The following is a 22,999-nucleotide window of genomic DNA, read 5'->3' on the forward strand; positions in this document are numbered from 1 at the left end:
CCCACAAGTCATACAAATTGTGAAACTCACACAGAATGGAGTAATGCCTAAATTAGCTCTAATTTCTACTCAAGGGGCACAGCTGTCAGGTTCTCAAAAATTACTCATTACAATGAAGTTGAAGGCAAAATAAAGGTCTTAAAATGATATATGCTCCTCACATAAGGCACAAGTACCAGGTGAAAGCCCTGGGGCCCTAGATGCCAGGTGCACAGCTACCGACAGCCTGACCTGCAGGAATGAATGAGTCCCAATCTATCTCGGAAGACCTGGTCTATGGCCCTGCCCTATCACCAACCAGTTGGGAGTCTCAGGGAATCTTCGAAGTTTTTGTTTCTGCTTTGCTGTCTAATGACTTTTTCTGAATAGAAGAGCTATACATATTCATTTTTGAAAATGTGGGAAGTCCAAAATAAAACAAAGAGGAAATAGTCATGGATAATTTCACTGCCAAAAAGAAACCATTGTTAATATTTTGACAAATTTCCTTCTAGACCTATTTTATGCATATTGATATTTCTTTTAAATTTGGAGTGCTAATTGGCGTGTACTGCAAATACAACTTTGTGTTGAGATTTCACTTTTATTTTTAACCCAACATGATATCATGAGTTTCTTTCTGTGTTACTAAAACCTTACCAAAGCATAATGTTCGTGGCCATATAATATTCCACTGTAGGAATGCATCAGAATTGAATTCACCCGTTCCCATTATTCTGTTGTTTCTGATTCTATAAACATGAATCACAGAGAAACTTTTGTAACAAGAAATGTTTTCTGCCTCTTGAGTTATTTTATTAGGATGGATTCTAATACTTCATATCATGGATTTACATTTCAGTTCTTCTGAGGGGATTAGAGCGCATCAGAAATTTGTAAACTCAATTGCCTACTATTGGAGTTCGTCAGGGAAATAAGTACTACTGTCTGAATGTTAGAAACAACCTAATGCGTGTGCCCTGTTGGAGGTGACCGCTTCCACAGGCCTCTAGCTGGAGGCTGCCCTGCTGGGTAGAGGCCAAGGTGCTGTTGCCCTTCCCAGTTTTCCAAAGAAACCAGCATACCTAAGTAATAGAAGTTCTACTTGCCCTTTCGGGCTGGCCAGTGACAGTTACAGTCTTCTCTCAGAGCCTGCGGTTTCACTCAACCAAGACCAGCATCCCCCTCAGAGGGACTGCAACGCATGTCCAAGGTGCAATTCACTGGAGCCAGACCCAGAGATTAGCGGTTTGCATCAATTTTTAAGCTCTGTTACTCCTTCTCTTTTCCCCCTCTGGACTTCTCCTGACACATGGAAACTACTTTAGCACCCACTTCTAAGTGTCAGCCAGGGCCTGGAAAGCAGCTCATACAACTACCTGGCTCATAAACAGAACCAAAGGGCTGCCCTGTTGCTCTCTTTGGTCCTCTGATATCCAGAAGTCAGGCAAAGTTCCCCAGCGGTCCAGGGGAAAGCTAACTTTTCCAGCACAGCATGTCCTTTCGGCTTGCTGAAGCTTGGCCGTGGGGCCTGGGGGGACACATGTGTCCAAGAGCAGGTGTGCACCACGCGAGGGTTCGGCCTAGCAGGCCGCTAAGTGGGCCACATCCCAGCTCTGACAGCCATCACAGAAGTGCCTCCAAACTGGAGAGGAAAAAAAAGAGATTCTAAGAACCCAAATCCCCTTCACAAAGCCCACAGAGGTGGCTTTTATGCCTCTGCCATCTGTCATCACAAAATTCACAACAGCTCCCCAAGTCTCACGACACGGACATTTCTGCAGGGGTCACCCGGAGCAGTTCAGATGCCCTGACAGCAAAACAATGTGCAGCAAGGTGAAGACCGGTGAGAAAATCCTGCTAAACAAACACGAGGGGTCAACGGCTCAGAGAGCAAGATCCACTTAAACCCACTAATTGGAAATAATTCCAAGTTTTTCAGACATTACGTAGTGACAATAAGGTGTAAACACCGGATTCGTGACCTCTGAAAGACAGAGGGCTTTTGTTCCATCTTTGTAAGAGCAGAATTTCACCCTGTGTCCTGAAATCCCCGTCAACTACCCTGGTGAATCTAAAAGTTTACAATTTAATAACATAGGCAGGGTTGGCTTCTGAGCTTCCCGTTCCAGGTCAAGAAGCAGATCATAAGCGAGAGGGAAGCAGGGGCAGGGAATCAATAAAGCTCTGAATGTAGTCAGGGAGTCCTTTTCATTCGGGTCATTCCCAGAGGCCAGCTAGCCAAATGGACACCTTAAGTTGCTGTATGACAGGAAGAGCCACATGTATTTTCACTGTTTGAGGGTTTGGTGGTTGTTGTTTTTAAATTAGTCTTATCAAGCCATAGCGGCCAAGGACCTTAGTCCTAGACTAAGGTTGCTTTGTTTAGGTCGTTTAATATGTTACAGAATTTCTTTGTGTTTTATAAGCAACCAAAAAGTAAATAAAAGGTTACCAAAGATGCCTAAGAAACTGGGGTTTGGTGCAGGAGGCAAAATTCAATACTGAAACAAAACCATTAAAAACACAAACAAAACAACAAAAGTCTTATTACTTCTACAAGTCCTTGTGGACTTTACTGTAGACTTTGGTTAACATTCACCTGCAGCCTCTCTCCAGAGCCAGCAGGCAATGGGGCAATGTTTTAATCAACCAGCCCCAAGATGCAGATCAGCTCAGCTGCCACTTCCTGGGTGCTCTGTTCCAGGTTCTCTGTGAAGAACTTGACATGTATAGAAACACTCTGCTATGGAGTAGAAGAAATAGACTTGACCCCAAGTCTGCCTGCCTCTGTAATGCTCCTGGTCTCCACAGTGCACACCTGTGTCAACTTCTAGCCTGACAGGAAGACACTCGGGCACTCCCAGATAAGAGTGATGATCTTCTGCATAAGAGTGATGATCTAGCACAAAGTACACACCAATGCTTGTGTACTTACACACAACTATGAGCAAGCTAGGGGCAGTAAGCCAGCTCTCAGCCAAGGCCGGGCTCAGAGCGGCCACCCTCAAAAGACTTGCACCACTAAGACAACGCAAGACACTCCAGTGTCTTACTGTAGCAGCAGGAGGGAGGTACTCCTTTTTGACACAGGATTTCAAAAACGGCTGTTTAGGTGACACACTCACATACACATGACAGCAAGTTTGCTGGACTGGGTAAAGGAAGAAAGCGTGAGGCCAGTGCTGCGACATTTCAAATAGGAAGCAAGATGATGGGTTTGAGGCTAGACAGGTTGAGGCTACTGAAATACCCATGTGCCTGAAGAAAAGCTTCCCAGAGAATCCAGGACTTGCCTCCATTTCCCCCTCTTTGGTAGACCAAAGAGTGACAGGGAAGACCCAGCAGGGTCCCACAGATCAGGAACACTGGCGCTACCCTCAGCTGCAAGGTGAGCTTCACACACACCTTTGCCTGGGTGGGTCACCACTGGACCCCAGCACCTGGTGAGCATACACCCTTCAGCCCCGCCACCCAACCTGCCTGTTTGGAGAGCTCCCTGAAACAAGTTACCACAAGCTGGAGGTGGAATCAGGTTTCATCTTTGGCCAAACCTCTCACCCCAGGAAGCTTCAGAGGTCAACAGCAACAGCAAGTGCGTTTTGGCCTTCTCCCTGCCTGCCCAGTTAGTTTTCCTCCTCCTTCTTCCAGGTGTGCTCATGCTGGAGCCTGCCCCAGTAAGTCTCTTTCCTAGTATTCTGATGAATAGATTGTGTGTTTTCTTTTGAATTCTTGTTAATGGCCTGGACTATGCTCCAGCAACCCAGCTGTGCATGTCAAATAAAATGTATTGAGGTCAGATGGATTCTCATATAGCACCGAAATGCACAGCACACCAAACAAAGGGCACCCAGCCACAGCATGCACATTCTAGACAGCTCCACTAAGGAACAGTGGAACTGCTACAGAAGGTACCCGCGCTGCACAAATATCGAATCAACTGGCATCATTTCATGCCATGACTCCATTCTCTCTTATTTTTTTTAAAGAATTTTCAAATATAGTTATGCAAAAGACTTCTGTTTTAAAACTCACCGTACAAACACTAGCATTTACAAAACCCAGGCAGATAAAATCAGCTCAGGTTGAGTATATCCTGAACACGAAGCTATAACTGATTCAGCTTTGCAATTTGACCTTTAGTTGTCATGTAGAAATGGAGAAGCATATTTAGAGAAATGTGGATTTCTTTTTATGTTCTATGAAAAGGTGCTGCCCCTCTTGAAGTTTGTGAACCTCTGTCAAAGTAAATGCTTAAAAAACTGAAGGAAAATAAGAAGGCAAGTTTCCTGTTTCATATACACAGAGGAAGAGGGGTCTTTTAAACCTGCAATAAAACAGGTGGGCTCAAGAAACTCTAAAAAGGGTGCATGGAAATATACTCTTACTGCCTATGTGATATTTGAAAGAAATAACATTTGCATTTTGTTCCATAACTAAATGAAATATGCTAAAGCCATGGGGGGAAAGAAATGTGTTTACAACCCAGCCCAGAGACAACTTGTTACATCTGACTTTCTGTTCTGGTTAAAAACATCTCTTTCTTCGGCCTGCTGGGGAATCGACCCTCACAGCTGAGGACAGATGTGGCGAGCAAAGCTTGCGAAACAAATGCCAAGCAGCAGCCCGCTACCACAGGCTCTTGCACCTGCAGCTGACATCACCCAGCTCTATCTTACCCCAGAAATCTATTAACATGCAGAAACAGGTGTCATCAAACCAAAACCCACTCTTAGAAAGCATTCACCTCATCCGACCGAGAGAGTGGAAATGATAAATGAGATGGCGAACTTCCACTCACCTTCCATGTCAGGGGAGGGGCAGGGAGAATCCCCCTCCAGGGCTCCCACCCAGACTTCCAAGGACTCATTTCTTGCCCCTAAAGTTGCTTTCCTCTTTGAATTTGTGACCCGGCATAGAAAGCTACTCAGTGTATGTATGGAGTGCATTAAGGTGTAGGACTTGTTTAAAAATACTCAAGAAGGGATAAAGGGCAAGGTAGAAATGAACTAAAATTTCCAAAATGTTGGTAATTATAGAAACCGGGAGATGAGTATCTGGGAATTCATTATGCTATTATGCTACCTTTTGGGTATGAAGTTTCCTTAAGGAAAATACATTTTTAAATATGCAGCAACATTTCTAGTAGTTGGTCCAACTCCTTCCTCCCTCCTCAGTAATCAAATTCCAGTTCTGTCCATGTAATCCACCCTGTTCCATGGAGCCACTCTGCTTCAATCAATGAAGCCAGTTATCCCAATTCTCCTTGTGAGAGATGGTTTTAGGAATGGGCAGACGGCTTATCAGACCAAAGAGAGATGAGAGGAATTCTCTTAAAGGGGTTTTGGGGTGAGGAATACAAAAGTTTCCACACTGCTACAAAGTGACATATAAGAAGGTGGGGGGGGGGTCCTCCTCTTTTGCTAAATGTTGCTGTATGTGCCTCTAACTTAAGAACCTCTGCAGCCATTTTGTAACCATAAGAGAGTCAGCACAAGACAAAACCAATAAGCGGAGAGCTGCAGAGAGCAAAGATCAAAGCAACTCTGTCCTTGAGGATGTCCCTGAGCTGCTGAAATAACCACCCTGAAACTGCCTCACTTCAGGAATCATTAAGCGAGAAAACAACCCACTTACAGTTTAGAACAGTTGAGCCAGAGTTTCCTGTTACTCATAGCTGAAGGCATCCTACATGATACAAAATAACTGCTGAATGAATACAGAGAAAATGGAAGATTCACAGAGAGAATTATCAAATATTCTCAGCAGTAGCATGTGCATCCTTGTATGGTGATGACTTTTATTTCAAACAAAAGTTGATATTTACATTATACATGGTCTTAGGATACAGGGGCTTTTTTATTTTGCAGTACATAGTCTATGTTTTATTTCTTGGGCAACTGATCAGACAAGCCTGTGTATTTCCCCTATGAACCTGGTCTTTGATTTATTTGGAACATTTTCTTAAATGGCAGCTCATACTCACAGCAATACCCAGGTTAATGGGCACTCCAGTATACTGTCGACTGGAAAGAGCATGATCTTTTCAGGGCTGTGTAGTCCTGCACAAATTCTTCACCCTCCCTGTGCTTTAATGACTGATCTATAACACAGCATGAGTAATGCTCATCTCGAGGTCTGAGAGAGCTCGAGGGGGAAGCAGGCAGAGTGCCATCTCAAGCAAAGCTCCTTCATAGCACCTGCATCCAGACTGGTCTCTAAGTCAGGAATAACTACTGGCAACTGACAAATCACTTTTCCTTCTACCCTTGCTTTCAGATACACAAAAATAAATAACAAGCATGGAAGAAAAAAACAGCAGAATTCCCCTCTTTATGATCAGTTCTGTCTGCAACATCTAACAATTCCCTTTTTTTCTACCTACTTTCATCACAGGCGTAATATGATTATAAAGACCTTAAGAAGTTTCCTTTCAAATTGAACAGGCCCTTTCGGGTGAGTCAACTAGCTCAGCTCTGAGATACTTTCTTGGGTTACAGTTTGACAGCGTTTCCCCCACCCCCACCCCCAGCCCGACCCCAACCCCTACTCCTGGCCATCATGTTGGGGTAGGCTGAGCAGAGGAGTCTCTGAACCCTTGAGCCTGCACCAGAAGGACAAGCCACTACCTCCCTCCCTTTTTGGGGAGGAAACAAACATTCAAAAAATCCTGGCTCATCCTGGGTCTTTTCAGCAGTGGACACTGCTCCCTGGGATGGAGTGGGATCTTTCCAGACCTCTGCCATGTGAACAACCTCAATGATTTTTTTCATTATGATCACATCACCTAACATTTGCTGAACACTCTTCCATAAACCTACTCAGCTTTTATTTAAGTAAAATTATTTTAACAATAAATCATCACCTGCCCCCCACCCCCAGCCTAAATGTCTCCCTCCCCTACTGGTGTCACTGGGAGCTGGAGATCACGTGAGTCACATGAAAACAACACAACCCAGTGGTGCTGGTGACACACTGGGAATCAGAGGCTGAGTCGAAAACCCATGTCCACCTGGGTAAACCCATCACACCCTTCCTCCTTCATGAGGATGCAGTGAGGAGGGTGAGTCATTCCCACCTTCCAGTCTCTCAGGAGTGTGGAGACTGTCCTATAGCAAATGAGACCACTGTGACAAGCGGTCTCATCTACCTTGTAAGACACCAATAAAACTTACTTCTCTACGTGGCACTTGAAGCTCTGCCAACCTCAGCAGGAAGCAAAATCTAAGTGATAAGACACCTCAGGAAGAAGAAAAAAGAGCTGCCTCGGCATGATTCCTCTTACGCTGGGACCTTGGTGGGTGGCACACATGTGGCTTCCTTCAGGAGCTCCCCAGGCACCTCACAGGTCAGGCCTCTGGGTAACTCAGAGTCTCTAGAGTGTTCTTGATGTATAGATAGTTTGAGCCACATAAGAAGTCAAAGTGTCATTTATACACAAAAATTGCTTTATAAACAAGGCACCCTGTGACTGGTAGGAGGTAAATCTAGAAGTTTCTGTGACTAGCTTAACTACGCCTCAGGGGTATATCTTGCCAACCTAACTGGACATTAAAACTTGAGAAACTTAGAACCACAAGCTAACCTTGCAAGTAAAGCCACGGAAAAGTGAACCAGGCCACCCAACACGCAGCCTGACAAGAGAATCCCTGGGTCCTCTCCCACTTATTGGGCCTGGGTAAACTCTTCCCCCATAAAAAGGGTGAAAACCAACTCACACTCGCTATCACATGGTCCACTGGACCAGAGCAATATGGACAGTCAAAGAGAAAGCTGCACTCCCCCACAAATCATCACATCGCCTAAAATCTGTCGCAGACACTGACCAGATAGTGGCCCTTGAACTGGCCGCCCCTGGCTCCAGCAGAAGGGCAGCCCCTCCCAGCAGAGGAGGAGTCCGCTGGTAGTTGTCCAGGTGCGTTGTTTCTCCGCCTGCCCCTGGCACCCACGCATTGTGTGGCACAATCACTGGGTGCCTGCTCCACTGCCCCCTGCCCAGTGCTCACAGCAATCAACCAAGTGAGAGTTGGGACAACACCTGCCACATTTGCGTCGGTGGCCAGGATGAGAACAGAGAGCTGCTTTCTCGCTGGTGAGATCTGGAAACAGCTGCACCCACTCCTGGGGTCTCCGGGAGAGGCCAGCCAGCTGATGAGTTTTCCAGATGAATGAGATGAGCACGGCCTCCTGGAACATGACCTCAGGCACCTGTGCTGGGACCTGTGCTCCACAGAGGAGATCAGGTCCAGTCCACATATCAGCCCAGTGCCCCCTACGGGTTCCTCACAGCACAGACTGGAAAGCCACCCTGGCAGCAGCCTGTGTGTGAAGAATAAGGTCAGCCCCAATCACTGTCTCAAGTAGAATCGACCCCACCAAGAGGGTCTCACTCAGACACTGAGAAGTTCACACTTGATGTTTGAGTCCTTACTGCACCTGTGGAAACCTTGGACAGGCTAGTAAGTTAAATGGCTTGCAGCCACACACTGAATGCTCCCTAACTGAAAATGATGAAGTGAGCAAAACCATGAAATTGATGTCTCCATCTAAGCATACAAAACAGCTCCATGTGCAGAATCTCCTAGACTATCCCAGGAGCACTTAGACACAGAACCATCCAAAAAAATGGTTTAGGCAGGATGGTCTCAATACAAGAAGTGCTTCAGGTTTCCCCTACCCTCACTCTCTTTAACTCAAGTTCACCGAGATGTCATTTAATTACAGGGGAAGGAACCTGTTTTAGGTGTACGGCTCTTTGAATTTTGACAAATACTGATAGTCACACAACCGCCACAATCATCTCTATCACCTCCCCCCAACACCCAAAACTCCTCATGCCACTTTTTGGTCAATCCTTCCCCCACCCTGGCAAATGATGATCTGTTTTCTCCCCTGTAGTGTTCCCTTTTCCAGAAGAATACATACATAGATTACCCAGTATGTGCACTTTGGAATCTGACTTCATTCAATCAGCATAATGCCTTTTTTATTGCTGAGTAGTACTTCATCACGCAGATGTGACACACACATTACCCATTACCCAGCTGAAAGACATCAGGGCTTGTATTAGGATGTAGCTGTTGTAAATACAGCACCTGAGGACAGTTGCATACAAATATCTGTGCAGGTGAATGTTTCCACTCCTCTTCTGTAAGTACTAACCAGGAGTTGCACAGTAAGGTAATGTTTAATATTAAGAGAAACTACCGAAGCACCTTCCAGAGTGGCCAGGCCACTGCCTTCCCACCAGCAGCCCAAGGGATACAGCACTGCTCCATCACCTGACCAGCACCTTATGTTGTCAGGGGTTTGCTGGTGGTGGTGCCAGTGTTTGGGGCTGGAGGGCAGGTAGGTGTGTGGGTTTTTTTAAACTGTTTCGATGTAAGTGTGTGGTAGCTTGTTGTTGTCTTAATTTGCATATGACTAATGAGGTTGAGCTTCTCCTTGTGAGCTTGTTTGCCATCTGTAAACTGTAAAATACCAAAAGTTTCTTTGGTAAAGTATCAGTTCAGGAATATCTGCTCATTTATTAAGTTGTTTCTTGAAAGATTTCTATACATATTCTGTTTACAAGTCCTTTATGATATATATGTCTTGAAAATATTTTCTCCTGGTTTGTGGCTTGTCTTTTCAGTTTCTTAGCAGTGGTTTTCAAAGAGCAGATGTTTTTAATTTTGATAAAATCCATTTGACTAACTTTCTTTTAAAGTTTTCTTTTTGTGTCTAAAGCAATCTTTTCCATACCCAAGGTCACACAGATTTTCTGCTATTTTCTTCTATAAAATTTTCATTTTAGGTTTTCCTCTAGGCCTGTGATCACTGATGTACATGTTGTAAGGCATGGCTTAGGAGTTTTTGTTTTACTTTTTATATAGCTGTCCAATTGTTCCACTGATTGACAAGATTCCCTTCTCTGTTGAATGACCTTGGTACTTTTGTTGAAAATCAATTGATCGTTTATGTGTAAGTCTCCTTCTGAACTCTTTGTTCTGTTCCACTGACCTTTCCCCAATACCAGAGTCTTGATGACTATAGCTTTATATAAATCTTAAAATGAGATAGTATAAGTCTTTCAACTTTGTTAATTGCTTTGGGCAGACTAGGTCTTTTGCATATAAACTTTTTAATTCGCTTGTCATTTTCCACACAAAACATTTATGTTTATGCTTCTACATTTTAGTTTAGGTTATGCTGAATCTCTAGATTAGTCTGATTTAGGTGCCTTATCCTTTTAAAAATGAAAGAGGGGTCATTTTTCAAAGAGACATTATAAAAGAAAACTAACCAGTCCTCCCAAACCCACCCACACAGAAATGCTTTGCCAAGTGGCCTGGTCTTGTTTTCATGCATATGAGTCCACACATTCTGACATGGAGGGATACTGGGGGGGTGGAGGCGGCCTGCCTCTCCAACCTGCTCCTGAGACAGTAAGGAAAAGAGGTGACCTGAGAAGTAGCCCTAAGGCCCAACCACAGAAGGAAGTGAGCTCCCTTGACAAGTTTTGGAAAGGGGGGGCCATCTAAAGGCCTTTTCGAGGGTGAACAGGATTCACTAACACAGTAGAGAGGAAGAAAGTTACTTCTCGAAAGAAAAGAGCAAAGGCACAGAGTGAAAGAAACAGGAATTTCAGGGCATCACAGTGAAAGAAGACTAGGTTGTGGATGAGCCCTGAATCCCACAGAGAGTCAGAATTCTATCCTCTGGAAATGGAAGCCTATGGAAGTTTCTGAGTGAGAGAGGCCTTGATCAGATCAGTGTTTGAGAGAAATTCCTTTGGTGGCAGGCAAAAGCTCCCCCTGGAGACCATTCTGTGGACGTGGCAACAAACATGTGATAAACATGTTTGACTGGGAAAATGCCAAGAACCTGGACTAAGAAGTTCTGGATGGACAGGGTCAGCAACTTGACCGCACGATGGGTTGAGTTTGGGTGAGGCACATCCACCTCCTGTTTACTGTCCGGACATTGGGAAGCATCTACAGCCAGTCACCAGGCACACCCACCAACCCAGCCAATCTCTGCCATGAGACACAAGCTACATGGCTCGACCCTCCAGGACACCCCCAAATAAGAACAAGTAACTCAGACACCCCATAAATATTCATATTCTGTTCTTTAGACCCAACGTTTTGTGTTAAGAATATCTTTAAAGACACAACTTTCCAAGAGATGTCTGTGCTTGTAAGATTATTCCATGGAGGTTAAATACATTTCTTGGCAGTACTGTGAGTAAATCTGGATGGAGCCTCAATGTGTAGTCTGAAAAAAGAGACAGATGGAACAATCGGCCAGAGAGTCCTAGTGACAGAAACAACTATTCTCTGGAAGTGGAAAAAAGGGCAGAGAGGCATATTTGTTTATTTTTTTAAATTTTGGAGAACAACAGTCTCCCCCAGCTGTCTCTGCAAGATCAAACCAACTCCAAATGGAAGTCGCTAGGTATTTGCCAACACTGAAATCAAAGTGCAAGAGCCCAGTGCCCTGTTTCTTGTCTTTTCCTCCCTTTGGATTTCACAATGACAATTGCACTTGTGCATTGATGCAGCCTGTCCGTTCAATAAGTGTTCTGATTCATCTGTGCACTTCAAACTCTGCTTCTAATCTAAATCAGAACACAAAAGCGCACGACCCCATCACTTCTTCATAGGCCACATGGCTCATTCCAAACAAATACCCGGAGACCGTCTCAGGATGGTGGTTGGATCAGGGTCTGTATGTTCAGTTCCTGCCCACCACAGTCCAGCTCAGGGACCAGCCCACTGTGTGCACACCTGCCCACTCCTGTCTCTTCATCCAGGTTCCCCAATTCTCTCTTCCCTGGCTAGTCTTCAGCAGATCTCAAACACTTTCAGCTGGAAGGCAACTGTCACTCCAATACTAGGTTTAGGACACACATCTGAACAGGGTGCCATGTCAGGCTTTTCTTAGGGTTGGAAGAAACCACTAGAAAGCCACTTGTGGGAAAGAAATAGCTTTAGGCTCTGTCGAAAAGTCAAGCCACTGTAGACTTCCATTTAACCAGAGCAGAACCAAATGGAAAACTGGTTTCTTTCTTCATTTATTAAAGAAAAGCCACCAATAAAAACAAAGTGAATTACTCTGTTGGAGGCCAGTGTGCCGCGCTCACAGTGGCTTTCATGAGCTTTTCTTAGAAATGTCAGTGCCATGTGCGAAATCCCACGCGGCCGGTTCACGTGGCCTCTCTGCTGTCTCAGGGGAGCCAGAGCTGAAGGTGAGATGATCACTTCCGGGCCCCTTTCATCCCTCCCCAGAGTCCCCACCAGGAGGGAGCAGGTTGCTGCAGGCGCAACACCATGACAGGCAGGAAGAACATCTAAACTCTCTTTCAATATTGTAGAAAAAGAAAAAACAAAACACCCACACAGTGGGGAACAATTTCCCCACTGTGTGGGTGGTGGGGCCCCGAGAGCTGTTATCTGCAAAGGGCACTTCTGGGGGTTACCCAGCTGTCACCACCGTGTGGATTCCACCAGAAAACCTCAAGCCAAACAGTGGGGAATGAACATCAAGAGACAATTTTCCACTCTGTGGAAAATGACTTGACTTTTACAAAAATAAATGAAAACGCCGTGATAATAAACAAAATGTGTGCAGGATCTGTTATCAAATGCATGGTGACAGCAGATGCTCTTCCTTGCCTGGTACGTCTAGATTATGACAATATCATTCTCCACTTCCCAACCCCTCAGCACTTCACCCCACACCTCACCCCACATGATCTCTCTCTCTCTCTCTCTCAAACACACACTCAGAGAGAGAGAGCTATGCCATGTCCAGGGCAGAATGGGAATGGCTGGAGTGTGCATGTGGGAGTGGGGGGGGGGGCAGAGGAAGGTGCTCTTACCTCTAAGCACCATTCCTAGTAGCAGGAGAGGTGATAGCTGAAGCACCAATGCATATGCATGAAAACAAAACTAGCTACTCTTCAGACCTTCAGTTCCTCTGGCCACACAAGGGTCCCTCTAATTCTGGGCGCCTCTGCCCCCATAGGTCTATAAAAGTCTGAGAGTGTGGCCTGCTCACCAAGGTTATGGGTTTTTAGTGACTTCTCTCCACACTCATGTATTTAAGTCTCCCTCCATCTGTCATCTCAATGAGGGATTCCAACCTCTCAGTACTATCCTGCTGGAACCACATCTATCTCCTCCATCCCCTCGACCCCATCTCCACCTACCACAGGGGTCCTCTTGGCTTTCTCCACCATCTCTCTTGACCCTAGCCCTCCTATTAAAATTTGGGAAACAGAATTGGTGACTAAGACTTCAGGTTCCAAATCTCTCACTTAAAAGTATCCTTACCCACACAAAGATGACCCAGGAAACCCTCAATTCAGGCATCTGGCCTCTGGGCAAATGTGACAAGGGAAATGGAAACCATTTTCAACAGCAAGTATGAGTCTTTGAAGTGACCCATAACCACACAAACAGATACCACCTTATTTTTAAAAATAATTGACAGAAAAAAACAGTATGTCTGTTTCTTAAAAACCTAAAAATAGAATTACTATGTGATCCAGAATTCCACTTTGGGGTATATACCCAAAATAATTGAAAGCATGGTACAAAGAGATCTTTGTACACCACATTCATAGTAATAATAGCCAAACAGAGAACAACTGTCCATTGATGGATGAATGGATAAACAAAATGTGGTATATGCACGCAATGGAATATTATTTGACATTAAAAAGGAAGAAGATTCTGCCACATGACAATGAGTAAACCTTAAGGACATCCTGCTAAGTGAAATAAGCCAAACACAAAAGGACAAATACTGAATGATCCATTTAAATGTGACATCCCGGGTCCTCCCTGGTGGTACAGCGGGTTGGAGCGCTGCACTGCGAAGCTAAGCCAAGCTGTGGCCACTTCAGTGTGAGTTCGATCTCCGCCCCAGAGATGGCCCACATGGCGCAGCAGACCTCTCCCATCTTGCCCACTGCTCCCCTCAGCAGTGTACTTTGTTGAGCTGCCTGTTCTGCTCCCCATTCTGCCTCTGGTGAATCCTCTCACAGCCCCTGCTGGCTGTACCTCATCTCTGTATGCATAGATAAATAAATCTTTTTTTAAAAATGTGATCTCCCTAAATTGTCAAATTCCAAGACAGAAGTTAGAATGATGGCTGCCGGGATGGAGGAGGGAGAAGTGGGGAGGTCGTGTTCAGCGTTAAGGGTGAGTTTGGAACGATGCAGAAGTTCTGAAGGTGGATGGTGATGGTTGCACAAAAATGTGAATGTACTTTATGCCCCTGAACTGTATATTTTTTTAGCCCTTTTTAAGGGTTTAAATGATAAATTTCACACTAGGTATATTTTACCCAACATAAAGTCCATCCACAAAAGGACAGAAGTTTCAGCTAACCTGGATAAATTAGCAGGATTTTAAAAGTGTGGTCACAGCCAGAAATGCATACCCTTCCCCTTCTTTTCTCCTCAAGGGATAAAAGTGGGTGAACAAGGTCAGGCAGCAGGAGGGGCAGAAGGGTCACACCAGGCAACACAATGACCTCCATTTCCTCCTGTGCCCACTGTCACCAGCACTAGGCTATGAGACATGGGAGAGAAGACAGGCGGCAGGGACCTGCCTGTAAATGACACCTGATTGTCACCAACTCCTGGAAACCAGAGGTTTCCCAGATGGTTTCTTTCCAACTGCACATTTATAGATTGTGCTTCCTGGAACTAAGTAGGAATTCCTTATATTCCAGACATAAATTTTGGGGAAACACACCCTCTGGTAATGCCCCTTTCCATAGCCTGTGCATTTAAGATGTTGGTACACAGTTCAAATGCACTTCAGTAATACCCTGCATCTTGGGCTTCTGAAAACCAAGCATTTACACTTTGGTACAGGTTCATCCAAGTCAAAAAAGGTTGCACTCAATCCCTGAGTTACTGCAATCATTACCTTCTGCTCTATAGTCTTCAGTCTCCAGTGCAGGGGACACAGCTGCTGCCCAGTCTGGTGAATGCTGGCGTCACCCAGCTTCCACTCACCTGACTCCTGCCCACAGTGACAGTCAAGAATCTTTCAGCTGGTAAAGGAATTCAAGAGACGTCCTCACTTTCCTCCTCCTCAACCTCATTACTTTCCTTTGTAACTCATTTAGGCCTCTGTTTGTTGTTGCATTTTTTTAAATATCTATGACTTTCTGCTCTGAAGTTAACATCCTAGAGCCAAGACAGGGAGCAGGGCAGCCTGCAAGCAAACCTCCCTGGAAACGAGGTGGGTGGGGAGGACCTTCCTGGACATCTCCTGTGAAAGCGCAGGAGGTCGATGTCCGGGAGGAGCACCTGGGTGCTTGGGTGGGCCTACAACCTGAAAACATGCTTTTGTATGAAAACATGAACACTCCTCCTAGCATTCCATTCAGTTCTGAGCAAGGCTTCTGTGAGGAAGAGTGGGACCTGTGTTTGCGTGGGAGGCTGAATGACCAGGGCTACAGAAGGAAGCCGTGTTGCAGCTCTCCATATTCCCCCCAGACTCTGCATCTTCTCCAAATAAATATCAAACAGTAATTTAAAGACAATTTATTCTCAGAGACCTGTTATCTACCTGCCAGAGGTGTCTGGCTGGGACAGCCGGCATGCCTCTCATTTTCCCAGTTTAGGGATAAGGATGGTTTAAGACCCACTCCCTCTAAGATGCCTCCTCCTTGGTTTGCCTTGCCACAGAAGTCATGCTTAGGTCTTCTTTACACACCCCTGTTGGGCATCCCCAATAGCAAGCGCCTCGCAGTAGAGGCTGTGTCTCAGATTTCTTTCCACAAGTGCTCACAATTGCTCCGAGTACCATGACACTCATTTGGGCTCTGCAGCAAAGGGCATTTGCCAAAGATGGCCACACAAAGGCCTCCCACCTCAGCCATCTTGTTACAGTGCGAAGACGCTCCTTCCACTAGAATGGCTCCCTCCCTCTGAAATAAGTGGGGGCTTCTGATGGCTCACCCAAAAGGGCACAGAGTGATAATGGGTGACGTGGCAAGCTGGATCACAGGAGAGAGACAGCTTCCACCTGGCTCTCTCCTTCCTGGACACTTCTTAGAGAAAACTAGCCAACTAGCCATGGTGCTATGAAGTTCAACTAGCCCATGGCTGCCACAGGAGGTCCAGGTGGAGGGAAGCAAAGACCCCAGACGGCCAGCAGCACCCACCAGATGCACAGTGAAGGAGCAACTCTCCCAGCCCCGAGTCTCCAGCACAAGCCCCCAACTCAGTGAAGCAGAGGCAAGCCATTCACTGCCCTTTCCAAACCTTGGCCCACAGATGTGTGAGCATGATAAATGGTAGCTTGGTGACGTTAGACAGCCATCGGAGCTGGGACAGGTGCCACAAACTCAGCCACAGGACGAGCAATTCCAAAGCCCCACCCTCTCAAAAACTGAATTTTGCTGTCTGCCCCCAACGACCTCCTTTCCATCAACACAAAACAGCCCCTATCCCACAGGGCCATGGCGTGGGTGTCTACTTCCCTACTCAGCCTCACCACTACTGTCCACTGACCACACTTCTTCAGTGAGACTGGCTGCTCCAGGAAAAGGAGAAACAGAAGGAAATTTCATTTCTAATCTGCACTAAGTGCTTCCTTCCAAAGGACACCACAGCCTCTTCCACAGGAAAGACAGGCACAGCTCCTCATCGCCCAGTCAAGAGTTAGAGCACGTTAGCCCTTCCCAAATGAAGACTGTGACCAGCCCAGAGAAGTGTCCATCACCCCAGTGTGCTGCCAGTGACAGCAAGAATATTGCCAGGCAGCTGCTATGGTCCAGGTGGGAGCAGACTTGGGCCACGCGTGAGCCAGGGGGAATCCAGCCAGGACTTCCCTCAGGTCTGCCCTGCTCCCATTTTACCTGGCTCCTCGATTCAAGAAGGTTGATTTTGGGGCAAATGTCCCTGCCTTCCCCTGAGAAAGTATTAAAAATAAAGTTTTCTCGGCCCTCCCTGGTGGCACAGTGGGTTAAAGCACAGCATTAAGAAGCTTAAGCCACTTCTGCATGAGTTCGATCCCCGCCTGCCCCGGAGGAGAGCCACATGTCGAGGCAGACCTCTCCTGGCCCGCCCGCTGCTCCCCTCAGCAGTGTACTTCATCTATCTGCCTGTTCTGCTCCCTGCTCTGTCCCTGGTGAATCCTCTCACCCTCCGCATCTCTGGGCTGTACCCCAGCTCTATATGTATGAATAAATAAAAAAATCTTTAAAAAATAAAATAAAATAAAGTTTTCTTAAGCATCATACAGACTAGGTCTCTGAACAAGTTAGGGCAGAGAACCACAACTGACATTGGGACAGAGCACACCTGTTCTCCAAGTGAGCCAAACTTTAGTTTTCTGAAGGGATAGGAATCTAACACAGAAACACGGCTTTACCTGGTGTGCAGAACCCAGTATGAGCAAAGTGTGGTCAAAGGAAAAGCACAGAAATGGTCAACTTTCAAGTTCCCTCTCCCTCTTACACACACACACACATGCACCCACGCAGTACACAGTCAGTGTTAGCAACCAGGGTCTACTCACACGCGCTCCCCAAGTACAGAGCGGCTGTGCACACCATTGGTGGCAGCAGCCTGGATGTGCTGACAAGGGAACCCCACCAGACAAGGGAACCCCACCGGACAAGGGAACCCCATCGGACAAGGGAACCCCACCGTCTTGCTGGTGCAAGCACCACACACACAGGACTCCAGCTTCGCTGGAGCCGTTTCCTCCAAGAGCACCCAGAAATTTCCCAACATGAGCACCTTTCTTCCATGTGCTCATTCCCACTTCCTCGGGGAACCCAGAGGGGACCTACTGGCTCCGGTCCACTCCTGCCCTCCCTCTTTTCTAACCTGTGCAGTTCACAGCAGCCTTCCCAGGGTTCAAGGACGGACTTCTTTACTGCCCACTTCACATACACATGTACTTGCTGCAAGCATTTTCAGAAGGCAAATTTTTTTGCGACCACAAGTTGCCTGCTGTGCCCCAGGAAGGTGAGTTTAAGTCTGTCACCAGTGGGTGGCACTTTAAGCACTTCACAATCTGAGCTCGGTCTGCAAGGACAGGAGGGACTTTGCTTATGGCCCCACCATTAGGGCTAGATTTTCGTTTCATTAGTTCAAGTTTTTTATGTGCACAAAGAGAAAAAGGCAGAAATCATGAAGGGAGATAAAAATGGGGCTTTCGGTCATCCTCAGACATGCCTCAAGCAGAAGGGGCGCCCCAGCACGAGGGAGGCAGGGTCCTCACTAACAAGCCCTAGCCCCCACTCCTGTGTGTCCACTCCACCCTCCCACCCCAGGCAAATACCCCCCATGTCTCGCCTCACCTTTGGACAGAGTACATTACCAAGCAATCACTATTGCTTGACCTGTTTGGTGTTTTGGGGGAGGGGGGCAGGAAGAAAGTGCTATTTACAACCACTTGGATGTAAAAACCTTATTCTGCCAAACAGCAATTAACTCAACAATCAAGCAAGTAGGACAAATGAATATAACTGCTGTGACACTGACATCATAAGTAAAGCAGTCATCACAATTAAGCTCCAAAACCTGTAGACAAGCGCTAACCGATCTGTACGGCAAGAAGGATGTGCATCAAAAGTAAAAACGTTTAACTTTACCTGTGGCTATAGCGAATGGCTATCGTCAATCCAAGCTGTAATTAAAAAGAGAAACATATTAAATACTATCAAGAATATGCTGAATTCACAAGAACATTTACTTAATACAGTCCACTACTTTTTGTCCCCTTACCCCACATGCTTCATGAATAACACATGTTAATGACAGATCTTTGGTTTCAACTTAGCTCTTAAAGGATAACTGTATTTTGTGTCCTGGAAGGGTTTTAAAGGGGCTACAATATTTCACTGTGGATTAGGTCAAAGGTGTCTCCCCTCAGAAAAGAATTACAAAGCAGAACTTCTCTGTCTTTCCTTTACCTTCTTTTTTCATTTAAAATTTTTAATTTTAATTTTTTTATTGAAGTAGAACTGACAAATGAACTGTAAACCTCGAAGTGCATGGCATGATGATAGATAGACATATATGTAGTGAAATTAAACCACAAGCAGGGTATTAATGCATGTATCACCTCCCAGAGTTCCCTTCCTTTCCTTTTTTGAGGAGAACATTTAACAATCTGTTTTTGCAGCAAATTTCAACGATACAACAGTATTGTTACAGAGTCGCCATGCTGTAGCTTAGCTCCTCAAGTCACCCATCTAATCACCGGAAGTCTGTACCATTGACAATTTGCAAACATCTCATTTTCCCCAGCCCCTGGCAATCAATCCTTCCACTGTTTTGTGAGCAAAACAGGACTTTCTCAGCCTGAGACAAAGCAGTAAAAGGATCGCGTGTGTGACTGATTCTGAGGTTTGTATTAGGAGCGGACAGCCCTGCCAGGTCCTGGGAGCCACTGGGCTGCCCCCACTCTCAGAGTGCTGAAGTAGACTGGCCACCAAGGCCAGAGCCTCCCTGAGGTCCAGCACAGCTGCCACACTGACCCCATCAGTTCCTAGCCTGCAAGCCCGGCTCTGAGGACAGCAAAGAAATAAAGCTGGAACACATGGGCAAGTGAACGCCACTACCACGAGCACAGTGATGTGGGGGTGCCGGCGTCACTGCCGTTTCCTCTTCAATTCTGCGATGTGTCAGAAAGCTTTTCAAGAGTAAGTGGGGCTCAGCTAGTTCACACAAGGTCAGTGTAGGATTACTGAAGAGGAAGGCCAGCCAAGTGCAACTGCTAACTGTGTGGGCGTCAGCAAGTTATCTAAACTCTCAGACCTTCGGTGTTCGCAACTGTTAAGTGGCCAAAGTATTATTTTCTCACGGGATTAATGTGGGGATGAAGCAATGTTTCTATATTTGTGTTTGTATCTTGGTGTATGTGACCATGCATGTGTGCATACTGTCTGATGGGTAGGAGAAACTTTACAAATAATAACTGCCCCACTGCTACTGTACCGAGGCTATGCCCACTTAGAAAAATATTGTCACATTCCAATAGTTATTTTCATGCTGGTTTTGGAACTTTAAACTATGTTACCATGTAGAAATTGGTGATGAGCCACAACCTGCCAATATAGGTCTCACTAACCCACTGTGACTGAAATGTAGCATTACTTATTGAAGAAACTCATGGCAGCAAAGAATATAAGCATCTTCTGTAACACATCTTAACAGAAAGTTTACTTAAGTTGCACCTTATGATCCCCAAACACCTCACTGTTAGTACCTCCATTAGCTATTGACCCAATGGGACTGGGGGTGAGGATGGGGAGGTGATATTTTTCAGTGCTATACTAGATGATGACAGATGACATGGGGGCCCCTGAGAAGTGGGAGTGGGGAAGAGTCAATGAGAGGGTGAATTAGGAGAAGTAAAGTAGGTAAGATAAGCAGTCGAAGTGCCCAAAAATGGACAAGCAGATCAAAAAGATATGGTGTGTGTGTATGTATGTGTATATATATATATATGTACACACACAACAGAATACTACTCAGTAAGCAAAAAAGATAAACTCACACCACTGGCAGGAACATGGATGGAGCTGGAAGGGATTGTGCTAAGGAAAACAAGCCAGTAGGAGAAAGATAAATATTGGAGGGTGTCACTTATATGTGGAATATAAAACACACACACACAAAAAGTCAGACAAAGCCAAATACTAACCTGTGAAAGCTGACCAGAGACCCACAGCTGATTGGTAGGGGGATACAACACCATGGACTATGGTGGAGAACTATGGGTGCCTTGGTGGTGGGAGAGCTACGGTGACCTATCTTAGGGGGGATCCTATACTGTCAGAACACTAGCAGAGATATGAAACACTGGTACTTTGATGACAACAATCAGAAAGAAAGAAAGAAAGTTCAACGTCTCGATCCAGCTCCACATTCTGTGGAGTCCCGAGCTGGTGTGTGAATAGCTTGGCTCCAGAACAATTTGGCTGAGTATTATCTCTGCAGACACCCAAAATACAAAACCAACAAAGATGAGCCATCAGGAATCCAGGAGAATAGGTCTAATTCTACAAAAAGAATATCTAAAAGTAAAGGCACAAAATATGTAACATCAAATTGATTTCACATCACACTCACCTAATTTATTCAGTTATCTATCTCAACTAACCCAGCAGTGTCATTTCTTTGAGACTTAAGCAAACACAAGAGAAGATGCCTCAAGAACAATCAAGAATCTAAAGGACTAGTCGGAAATTATTTTGGAATGAAATAAAAACAGAAACTGTAGCCAAAAGGTCAGGGTAAGCATTTTAGAGACTTTATATGCCAGGTTACTTTACATTTCCTGGGGTTAAAAAGTTCTGGCTTACAGTTAGGCTAATTATAAGATAATTTTACCCCTTGAATATTTTGATAAGCTTTGGAGTACTGTTTTAATTGGTGGCTTTTCCACAGTTGAAAGATAAACCTTTGCTGGAACAAGGAAAGGAAATGGGTGTGGGAGGGACAAAAATGAGGGAAAAAGCAGAAAAAGTTGTTAAATGACAGCTGTGCTAGTTGAAAGGGCTTAGGAGATAAATCCTCCAGAAAGGTGAATTTCAATTAAGCGTTTTTATTACTCTTTTCCTGGCTTCTGAAACAAGTATGTCTTACCGTCATTTTTAAAAGGACATCGATGGTAAGGAAGCAAGTGTGACTCCTGGCATCACAAAGACCAGCCACAGCACCTGCAGGCCTTTGTGTGAATATGCCTGGCAAAGATGTGCTAGGAAATAAGATGACTGGAGCCCATACAAACGCTGACAGGCTGCCTTGGGAGTGGGAGAGTCAGGGAGAGAGGCTGGGAATGGGGCATTGACAGTCATTTGGGCAGGTGGCTACATCTCCACACAGAATGCACCCTATCCACTAGGTGATGGAACAGTGTAGAAAAGTCTCTGGGCCTTGCCATGAAACCCCAGGTCGGGACAGGCAAATGAGGCCAGTGGATTGTGTAAGGAAGCTCCTTAAGCCTATGCCTCTTTACCCCTGCGGAAGAAGCAGACAGTCCTCTGAGGTTTCTACACCAGACAAAGGTAACTGTATAATCTGCTGGGAGATGAGCCAGAGATGCTTTTCTCCCTTGGCCTTAGAACCTATATCCGTCATCGGGCTTCTCGAGGCCCTTGCTCTGCTAAGAAGCATCAGCCAGGCAGAAATGCTTTAATCAAGTCTCACCACTGGCTGTATGTATACAAGTGCTCACATTCACACCAGACTTACACATGCACATACACGCTAAATGCATGTAAACAGGTCCAGCCCCACACACATGTGCACATGTGTGTGAATAGCACGTGTTTTGTGTGCAGATGTACATGCAACTACCCATAAACACACCATCCAGACATGCACACAAGCACTTACCCATGTACAGAGACTGGCATTCAGGGAGCCCCAATAGAGCCCCTGAGACAAAAGGAGGCCTCAGACAATTGACCCTTTTGTTGCTGATCTCAGCAGGGATTGAGAGGAGAGAGAGAAGGGAGGCCCAGGGTGACTGGCCCCTGACCCGGGCCCAGCCCAGGCTGAGGCCCATGGACAGGGAGGTCAGAGGGAGTTTTGTGCTGCTGTCTTCCCTAGAGAACACCCCCCAGGACATACTGTAAGTATTACCAGAAAGCACTTAACAAGCTCCCATTCGAAGAACTTTTTAGATTTACACAATTTGTTAATAACAAAATTAAATCACATTTTAATGGCAAGGAAGGAGTAATTTAACATTTTTCCAAATCTCCACTAGCTACAAAAACCTTTTTCCTGCTGCTTCAGCCTAAAAATGCTCCTTTTTTGGAACAGTTGACTGAGGCAGCTGTTTTGTATCAAGTCTGAGGGTTTTCTATATGACCCAGGGAGCTCAGACAACAGGCAGACCTTCCTGCATTAAAGGGTAATCTGAGAATAATTTGCCATAAAACACCCAGAAGTGCGCCAGCTGTAGCCGGATACACCCTATAAAGCACCACGTAGACTGCATGGATCTTGTAAAATAATCACCATAATTTTAGAAAACACATT

At 45.6% G+C, this 22,999-nt stretch overlaps 1 protein-coding gene across 4 annotated transcripts in view; it reads right to left on the reverse strand.

Annotated features, from left to right (window-relative positions):
- The window catches only part of ACOXL (acyl-CoA oxidase-like), a 269,242-nt gene that overhangs the window by 173,147 nt on the left and 73,096 nt on the right, over positions 1 to 22,999 (reverse strand). For all 4 annotated transcript variants that reach the window (XM_012727649.1, XM_012727648.1, XM_012727647.1 and 1 more), the window contains exon 10: positions 18,595 to 18,629. In XM_012727649.1, the coding sequence (XP_012583103.1) occupies positions 18,595 to 18,629 (35 nt within the window). The remainder of the gene's footprint in view (positions 1 to 18,594; positions 18,630 to 22,999) is intronic.

The sequence above is a fragment of the Condylura cristata genome, unplaced genomic scaffold (assembly GCF_000260355.1).
Source record: "Condylura cristata isolate star-nosed mole 26May11 unplaced genomic scaffold, ConCri1.0 scaffold00020, whole genome shotgun sequence".
Classification (NCBI taxonomy): Eukaryota; Metazoa; Chordata; class Mammalia; order Eulipotyphla; family Talpidae; genus Condylura; species Condylura cristata.